The 10,000-nt window shown below is 40.3% G+C and overlaps 2 protein-coding genes across 2 annotated transcripts in view; one reads left to right on the forward strand and one right to left on the reverse strand.

Annotated features, from left to right (window-relative positions):
* Positions 1–201, reverse strand: part of LOC140929418 (uncharacterized) — a 3,728-nt gene extending 3,527 nt beyond the window's left edge. The window contains exon 1 of the mRNA XM_073379219.1: positions 1–201. This exon is cut by the window's left edge and continues 189 nt beyond it. Coding sequence (XP_073235320.1) covers positions 1–108 — 108 coding nt within the window. The 5' untranslated portion in view covers positions 109–201.
* A 6,800-nt stretch (positions 202–7,001) lies between these two features.
* LOC140931629 (uncharacterized) lies at positions 7,002–9,788 on the forward strand. The gene is made up of 4 exons (XM_073381423.1): positions 7,002–7,234; positions 8,035–8,101; positions 8,284–8,427; positions 9,453–9,788. Exons 1-4 carry the CDS (start codon positions 7,002–7,004, stop codon positions 9,786–9,788), a joined length of 780 nt encoding a protein of 259 aa, XP_073237524.1.
* The last annotated feature ends 212 nt before the right edge of the window (positions 9,789–10,000 follow it).

Genomic DNA, 10,000 nt, shown 5'->3' on the forward strand with positions numbered 1-10,000 from the left:
TGGATTTCCAGGGCTCATTCCAAACAATACTACACCGTTGCCTGCCATCACATCTTGACCTGTTTCAAAAACGAGGCTTTCTCCAAGCTGGACAAGGTTAAGCACCATTTTAACTTGAGGGGCTATTTCTTGGGAAGAAAGAAAAGAAGCAAGTTGATTTCGAGCTCACGATCAGCTTAACATGCTGCACAAGGAAAACGGTGTGGCTTTTTTTATGCGTCCATCGGAATTAACAATTAGCCAATTTAAATGCTGACTGGCACCTTTCAAAGCATGGCAGGATAACGATTTTTTGTGAGCTTATGTCCAAATTCTAAGCTTTTTCTACCAGCGGGAAAAGTTCGCGACTTCCGCGACTTGTGTTACTAAATTGATCCTAGCGGCAAAGGCAGCCTTCATTCGTAAAAGTGTTTGTTTTGAGGTGTTTAAAATACTTTTCGGTCAATTGGATGAGAGGATGCTCGAAAATAAAAGCCTTCATGAACGCGAAGCCCCTCCCCTGGCAGGAGAGTGCGCCTCTGGCACATATTTTTGGCCTTACCGGTGAAGAATGGTCCCTTACCTGCTAAACTAAAATTTAGGGAGAACACCGTATTAGGTGCTGGAAAACTATTAATTTACCAGAAAATAGGCATTCTTTGTTCAAGCAAACAAAGCTGATTCTGGTTGTGAGTTGTAGTCATCCATTTCCTGCCTTTAAAGTCCAATGACTCTTTCCATTAAAGGACGTGAAATGCGGTTAACATACTTTCATTGTATGATGTTATGACTTCCCGGGCTTGCCCTACAGCAGTATCAAATTATGTTGTAAAATGAGCCACTTTCCGTTATAAGGAGAAAGTTATAAGAAAGTTCCGAGATAACGAATGGTCTGATTTCCTCCTTTTAACATCTGGAGTCCTGCAAGGGTCAATTTTGGGGTCTTTACTGTTCTTGCTTTTTATCAATGATATGGCTAATGTAATTTCATAAGAAACATTGTTGCCCCTCTTTGCTGATGACTCAAAGTGTTTTCGCTTAATTCTTGGGCGGGATGACGGCGACAAATTGCAGGATGACTTGAATTACTTATTCCAGTGGTCTCGTATCTGGGAAATGGAGTTTAATGCCAAGAAGTGTAAGGTTTTAAGGGTGGCTCGTATAAGATCAATCGATGGTAGGGTCTATTACCTTGGTGGGATTAAGTTAGACCGTGTTGATGTCGAGAAACCTGGGGGTTTGGTTAGCCACAATTTAAGCTGGAATAATCACGTTGATCTTATCTCCTCGCGCGCTCTAAAAAAATGCCTAATGTCCTTTACCGAACATGCAGGGACATAAATGGTATTAGCACAAAGAAATTACATTATATTGCTTGTGTTCGTTCGCGCCTTGCATATTGCTATTAGGGACCTTTAGCATCACGTTTTTCATGGGAAACTGCAAACCGCAAACCGCAAAATGTCACGTGACCACGGCCTTGCGGTCACGTTTGCAGTTTGCAGTTCACGTTTGAACCGCAGGAAGGGCTTCCAGCGGTAAGTGATTTACGGCAAGGTTTTTTACCACAAAAAAATGTACAGCCTCGCGTTTAAAGGTATGAACTACCTTTTTATATCCGTTTGCGATGTGTTTGTTGGATTTTTGATCTCGAATCAATGAATTATTGCAGAGTTTTGGGCGATTAAAGTGATGCACTTCGACTTTATGAAAACAACATGGCGGCCGTCAACAATTAACGCTTAGTTCAAATCAATTTTATATTGGTTTCTGCCGTACGAACAAAGGAAAGTATTCTGTTCCAATCCAGTGTTAAATTTTTTATTTCTATCTTGTTCAGTTACTGAATTCATATCTTAACTCAGTCTCTGTTTAGTTCCTATTTTTAACGTATCACTCCGCGAATTTCATTTTATTTTGCTTATTTCTTTGAGACTGGGGAGCCCAGGCTTCTGGTTTCTTCTGGGCTCCCTTGCAACCTTACAATTCCCATATGTATTCTTGTATTGTATTATATTTTGCCTAAATAAAAATGAACTGAACTGAACGCCTTGCTAAAGTGTGAAATCTCGGCAACGCGAAACTGCAAACGCGTAACTGCGGTTTGTGGTTTGCGGTTTGCGGTTTACCTCATGCTAAAGGTCTCTATTGTCTCATACTAAACGAAACATCAACAAAAAAAGTTAGCGGAACAAGGTCAACGCAGGGCTATAAAATTCATTTTTGGAAGGGATTATTCTGAGAACGGACGCCTTAGTAAGTTAAATTTAGTACCTTTGAAGTATAGTCTCCAAACTTCCTAAGTGCTCAATATCTCGACTTCCGCACAGCGGAAGCATGAACTAATTGTTTTATAACATAATCAAAGCGATCAATGCAGCAGTTTATTTAAATTTTTATTATTGTAGTGCACGCTAGAAGCAGTACGCGTCAATGTCTACGTGACTATATTTTTTAACCTCACAGTTATGTTTTTGTCTTGAAACTGAGAGAACGTTTACTCAAGTCGCTTACGATAACATTAAAAAAGATTGTAAAATCCATATTTAGCCGGGCAGTGTTCTCCTTGTCAGGCGGTAACCGGTAAAATTTACCGCTTGAAGCAACACTTCTTACCGTCTGCAACCTCTTGAAGTGTAAATTGTTGCAAAAAATATGCAAGTTGTGATCCAAGCCGATCCCCACAAGAAAAAGAAGTGAATACGGAAAAACACAGCTATTTTCCATAATTAATTTACTTAAATGCTGACTGGCACCTTTCAAAGAACTGCAAGCTAACGATTTTTTCGTGGGCTTCTGTTCCAATTCTAAGCTTTTTCGACCAGCAGGAAAAGTTCGCGACTTCCGCGACTTGTGTTACTAAATTGACCCTGGCGGCAAAGGCAGCCTTCATTCGTAAAAGTGTTTGTTTTGAGGTGTTTAAAATACTTTTCGGCCAATTGGTTGACAGGATGCTCGAAAATAAAAGCCTTCATGAACGCGAAGCCCCTCCCCTGGCAGGAGAGTTCGCCTCTGGCACATATTTTTGACCTTACCGGTGAAGAATGGTCCCTTACCTGCTAAGCTAAAATTTAGGGAGAACACTGAGGAATTTCACTAGTTGAAGTATATGAAAGGCAGGGACTGGTGTGTCATTTAGGTATAAAGAAAGGCCTTTAGTTGAAATAGGGAGCTTAAGCAACGACGACGACAACTTCAAAAAACAATAGGTTTTTAAAATGATCAAAACATCAGCTCTGTACGTGCATCACGCTTTTTAGTACATTTCTTTGACGTCCACTGCACGACTACGACGTCAAACCTCCTAATTTGACGTTTAATGGAGGACGTTGACATACGACGACGAATTTTCCTTCCTCTTTTTGAACTTGAGTAAAATCCTTAAGAATAAGTCGCTTGCATTTGACATATTGAACGAGTCCAAATAGACGCGATTAAGTTAAGTTTAAATTGAATGCAAATTCTCTCTTTTAGCGACGTTTTCACTGCTGTCGTCGTCGTCGTTGCCTAAGGTCCCTAAAGGCCGATACACACGAGGGATTTTGCTCCCGGAGCATGCTCCAGGGGCACGCTCCAGGAGCATAGCTCCTCCGTGTGTACCAACGATTTCATGGGTATACTTCATCCTCGGGAGCAGAATTTCCACCCCGCAAAATGCTCCACGATATTTAACCAGTTAAATATTTGGGAGCAAGCTCCCGTGGCAAATTTAGCGAGCTTGAAAACGCTCCCTCGTGTGTATCGGCCTTAATATTTCGAGCAGACGTGCGTTGCAAGTTGTTTTCCCGTAATATCGTTCATTAACTTCATCCAAGAGTTAAAGGGATGCAGTGTGGTTAAGTAATTATAAGTTTAGAGGTCAATACTGTGTCCTTAAATTTTTTTTATAGAAGGGCAAGGGCTATAGTTGGACCTCGGGGCCGATCCACCCCGTATAAAACTTTGCGGAGTACCCCTGTACTTGACATCCCCCATCTAGTTTAGTTAGGTATTTTGGCTCATTTCTTTGAATAATTACGTTTTTTTCCCGAATGAGAACACCAGTCTTAGTACTTCATAAGCTCGTTTTACATGCTTGTCATTTGTTGCACATGGATGACAAAGGGAGAGGGTTGGGAGGGATGAAAAAACCACATCTTCTCCCAGCGAGTAACCAAAATGAATGACACAACAGCGGTTGACAGCTTCCGATGTCACGCACCCCCATAAAGGAACTTATTGAATACCCTATGACCCCTTGGCATATACCCGGATGTGTCACGAAATAAGTAACGCAGCAATTTACAAACAATGACAACCAGGAGAAAGCATGAAAATCCCATTCGCAAGCAAATATACCATTTGTCAAAGTATAAAGTATACGTGAGGGAATATAGTCTCTTCTGCCTGCGAGCAGACGTCTCCTATTTCCTTTGCGTGCAACAAAGGAAAAACGAGACGTCTGCAATAATCTAAAGAGCGTCACTATTAATAAAATTCGGTTTTATCGTAAGGGTCATAAGACTCGCGTACGTCAATTTTTTCCATCAAAAATTCCCCTTTGAACGGACCTTGATTCGTTACAGACGGTTACATCATGACATGCCTTTGGTTTAGTCACCACCTCAAAATCGGTTTTAATATGTTATGCGTGAATCATGTTTACCAATATCTTATATGTCTTTCTATTAAAATTTGTGGTCACTAACATTCTCAAAACTTCTGGCATCCAGTTTGCTCTTCCTCCAGTAATCCGTTGTCAATGCACGTTAAAAAAAAAAAAGACAAAAAAATCGAGCCCAGGAATAAGAAAAAAAACTGGAAAGCTTGCTCAGAGGCTATCAACTGAACAACTTAAGTTTTGGAATGTAGAGACAAAGGACAGAAACTTCTTGACAGCAGTCTGTGGCTGTTTCATAGAGAGGTTTCCTAGGACATCGAAAAGAGTTCAATCGTCAACCTCCTCAGTTTCAGTCAGTTTCAGTCTGTTTCATTTTCATTAATTCGGACCCTCTTCAAGTTTCATTTTTGCAGAAGGAAAAACTAAACCGTGAAAGAAATAATCACTGACTTTAATCTGTGATCGCTTATATTATAGATTTACTTCTGGCAAAATGATTCTGGGGAAATTATCGCAGGAACTGGCTTCAGGACCTTTTCACTAACACTCATAGCATTTAAAGATGAAAGAGTGCATTTGACCCGTGTTACAGCACAGAGAGTGTGGCACAGGCAGTGGATATGATGGAACAGGAATGCAAACAGTACTTAAATCAGATGGTCCATTGGCAACACAAACAGGTATTAATGTACTGTTTCTGGTGCTTCATAACCCGCCGAGGGATTACTTTCTTTAATATATGCTGATGGGGTGTGCCACTTGATGGGGTCGCATTTTCACCACTGGATTGACTATAATGGGGTTGCTTTTAGAGTTTCTAGAAGGTGGTCGCAAATTTTCGGGATTTTGGTGGATAAGAACATCTCCTGGTAAATAGGGGTTTAGAAATGAGAAGATTCGCGGTTAATTAGCTGTTACCGCGACAAAAAAAGTGACTCACTTGGGATTGCAGTCTTCTAAAAAATTCCTTGAAAATTGCATTTTCCTAAAAGTGACTAAGATGGAGTTTACAATTAGCCAGCGACACATATCCATCATGAATTGACCCGAGATTGACCGAGATTGGGTGTTCTTTTTTTTCGTTTTTCATTCCGAGATATAAAAATAGATAAATTGAGGACACGATCGCAGGCAAAGTGGTTTGCAGCTTTTAGGAACCTTGTTGTACAATAGATCTGTTTCACGAGGGTCCACATTCAGGTTATTCATGCAACACCGACATTTTATCCAAAATTCCCCTCAATTTAGTGATTCCGACGGTTTCCAATCCCGAACGCGCGTTTCAAAATGCCTACAGCCTGATGCTCATGAGCTCTTCAGTTCTCTCCTCCGCTCCGGAGACCCGTGACAGATAGCCGTGTAAGAAACGTGTAACGATCGTCATCGACGCCTGACAGGGTGGATGAAAATAATAGTTTATGACATTTAACGAAAAGCAACTTACTTTGCCGTATTGCCAGCCCTTAATTATTTAGTTTTGATTACTGAATTCCCACTTCAAGTGGCGTCTGGTATTAGCATCTCTACATTTGAGATCCGGCAAGAAAGAACCAGTCGGTTTTATCTACGCTTCGAGTGGGCCTCTGCATTCAAGGATTTGTAACGTACTTTCGTCACCGGATTTCGGTTCGATGAAAACCAACGTTTCCCAAATGCCGCTACTTCAAAGTCACCCAATTTCCAGGGTTTTTTCCCGAATCTCACGCCTTTTTGCTCTAAAAACCCGAATCCTGACCCTCAAAGGTTTCAATAATCTGGTTCCTTATTGAAAACCATTTGTGGGTTGGGGGCATTGGACGGTCATGGTAAAAACAGCAAACGGAGCTTCCGGCTTGTGTTGTTGTTGTTTAAAGCCCTATTTAACAAATCGACCACACTTTTCCATGGTCTACACTCTTATAGACCATAGAAATGACCTCATAAAATGTTCAAAACTCAAGTGGAACCACGAGCCGCATGTGAATGGTTTCACTGCAAAGTTTTATGGTGTCATTTCTATAAAAAAAAGGGAAGCAAAAACTCTCTTTATTATGCCGGCTGTGTAGGGCAAACTTAGGAAACGCGCTGCCTCATACCCTTTTTCAGATCAAAAATCCAATGGGATAACGACCAGATCAACACACGCTCCCTACTACCTGTCAATAGTAATATGAAGAAGTCAGCACATGGTCAGTCTCCTACGCGGCCGTTCTTTTTTGTCATCATGCAACACTCCTCCCCAGGAGCCCATCAAATCGTCCTCCCCTAAAAAAGAAGACCACCATCCCGGTGGGGGCGGGGGCACTGTACAAAGTTTTATGCAGGGAGGCTGCCCCAGAGGTTCCACCGGTCTTACCCGTTCATATACCATTTTTGGCACGACTGCCACAAATTCAGCTTGTGATATGCGCGGCTTGTTTCGCCATTTTAGGGTTTCATAAGAATGGCTGATCTGATTCAACTGACGTTTAAAATACTAATGAAGTTCACATACAGAAGAGACATGACTGCAGACGAGATTCAGGAGTTACTCGATCTCAGAGCTTTAGTGGAATCACTTATCGGAGATACTTTCTCAAACCCTTTTGTCAAGTTTCCGCTTTATAAATACATGCCTACAAGCACTAACAGGAAACTGGCGCAATTTGAAAAGCGATGGCTGCAATTCAATAAGCGGTAAGAAGGGTTCATTTTACGTTTAATAGTTAACGCAAACAAGATAGTTATCTCGGAAATAAAGGAAAAGTAAGAACTCTACATCTCCGTTTCCATTTTAATTTTAGTTTAGTTTTGATACCCTTTTATTGCACTGCCTTGTCCATTTCAACCAAGAGGCAAGTGTTTTCGTTGTGAAAATTTCAATTTCTCTTTTCTACTTTCGTTTCTTGACTTACCTTTAAGGAGCGTTTTGCCGAAGGAAAACCTCGAGACACAAGCTGTGTATTTTACAAGCTCCAGCAAACTCTTGCAAAAAATCCGGGGCACTTTCAGAAGATGAGGTAATGTTGGGGGTTTAGACGAAAAGTTTTGGGTTGGCTGGTATTATACCTATATGTATAATATCATTTTGTAATTTCACGTTCGGATATCAAAATGCGAGTGGAATCTAGGATAACTTTGTATAATAAATGTGTTGTCTTTTTCCAGTTAGTTCCTATTCGTTAGTAGTTTTCAAGAACTTTTTAAAATACGAAATACGTGTAAATGATGTTTTGGTATTTCTTTAAAACTGTCATACATATTTGAACCCAAGAAGACCCTATGAGTGTATATAACGGTTGATCCGTTTTGTGAAAAATTGCTCTACTTCTCTACCTACACTATTAGTGCGTGTTTTTGGCCTTCCATAACTGGCAGGATAGCCATGGGCCAACTTCTCACGATTTGTTTTTCCTTTGAGGGAGTCGCTTGATATTTAAATTTCTAAGGGTATAGTATGAGAATAGGTCACTGAGAATACTGAATTTTTATTTCAGTTTAGTTTTTACCAAGAAATGTGAAACTCAACCTGACAACGCCCTTTTAATAGAGGACCTTTTTGGAGTAGTTTGGCCTTTTAGGATTTAACTGGGTACCTAATAGACATGTTTCTTTTGAACTTTCTGAGTTGCAGACGTTTCACATCGAGCGATTCAAACTCAATTCCTTTTAGGGCGTTAGTTACAGTAAAGCAGCACTTCTTGCCGTGATTCGAATTTTACCAAAAGACTTTTTGTTGTGTCTAGTTTGAACAAACCCTGGAGGAAGCGTCCCTTGCTAATGTAGACATCACATGCGGAGCTGTGGCCTGGCGTCTATTCCATGTAGCACTTCATAAAGATGTGCAGAAAAATCTTACAGTTAAAGTCAAGAATTCCATTTCACGCGGAGTAAGTAAATATTTTAGCGAATACTTTTTCTTTTGTTGAAGCTGAGTGCAGCCTAAAAGAAATAGCGGAAAGTCTGAGGAGTTTGTTTATTGGCAATGTTTGTTTGTTTGTTTGTCTTCCCTTCGATAAAGCCAATACTTTATATTTGAAAGACCCGCAGAGCCTTACGATGTATTGAAAACAGAGTTCCGATTCCGCTTATCACCCCGTCGATTACGATTAATCGGGGAACGAGCAGTCAGCTTCTTTTTACACCCTAAAACACACAGTAACGTTAAAACTGAATGTGTTTTAAAAAAGTATCAGATATTTCGCGAATGCTTGCTCATTTTCTGACTGGCTCATAACAGATGGAAAAGTTTTCTTTGTGATTTTATAATTTCAATTTTTAAATAACAAGAATTTGTGCCCGTGAGCAGGCTTCCTCACGAATGATGAGGGAAGCTGTGAGCCTTTGACTGATGCCACGTGATAATAAAATTCAGGACTAGAATTTTTTTCCGAGAATGTCCAAATGTCTAAACGTCTTGTTGTTTTTGTTTTCTTCCCTTGAGAAATTAAAAACAAAACTTCTGCCAAATTTTATGGGGACGTAAAAGTCGCAAATTGTGTACAAAAACAATGAAACGGCGGCCATGTTGGTGTACCAACTCTTTCCTCTTTTAAAAAGTATATTTGTTGGGTGAAACTTGTATAGCCATTGATCACATGAGTAAAAATGATCTATATCAAAAGGAACTATCTTTACATACAGTCATTTTTATATTTCCTCCTACTGTACGTTTGTTTATTCAATTGTGCAATTCATGTTTTGAAACTAAAGAATTCATGGTCAATCTCGTAGCCAGGATCTTCTGGCTTTTTGACCAACGGGGCAAGACTCTCGATACGAGATTGATCCATGGTAGAAACATGATCTCTGACGATCATCATTGCCATAAGTTAACAAGAGTTTTGAGATGATGTAACTGTTTTCAGCTACTTTCTGTAAATGTTTAAATGACACTTTTCTCGTTTGTCTTTAGGTCGAAGTATCTGTTGACAACAGCGCAGTCAATAGTAACACAGGAGTCTGGGGCGACACGGAAACTTTCAATCCCCGAAGATTTGATGACGAAACACCGAACATGCGCAAAAGCTTGTGTCGCTTCGGTATTGGACCGCGAAGGTGTATGGGATACCGGGTTGCTGACACCTTTATGAAAGTTTTACTGGTCACATTGCTGGAAAACTACTCTGTTGCCCTGGAGACGGACGTGACAGGTGATGATGACAGTGTACCCGTTCAAAAGGTTGGGCCATTTTGCTTTCCGTGTGTGGACTTCAAAGTTCAAGTTGCGCAGAAAAATGTTGCTTCTTAAAAGTTACAAACACGACCTTTACTGTGCTCTAGAAAAAAAACTTAACATCAGAAATACTTCAGATAATTAATGGCGACATCAAAGAACACGACAGCAAGTAAACGTTGGTACTAGTAGTGAAATTTGGACAGTACGGGTCGGTTCTTCAGACGAATTCTAACTTAGCAGTTTAAAAAATCTTTGGACCTCAAGGTCTCTTCCTTAGTTGTTTA

The sequence above is a fragment of the Porites lutea genome, chromosome 3 (assembly GCF_958299795.1).
Source record: "Porites lutea chromosome 3, jaPorLute2.1, whole genome shotgun sequence".
Taxonomy (NCBI): domain Eukaryota; kingdom Metazoa; phylum Cnidaria; class Anthozoa; order Scleractinia; family Poritidae; genus Porites; species Porites lutea.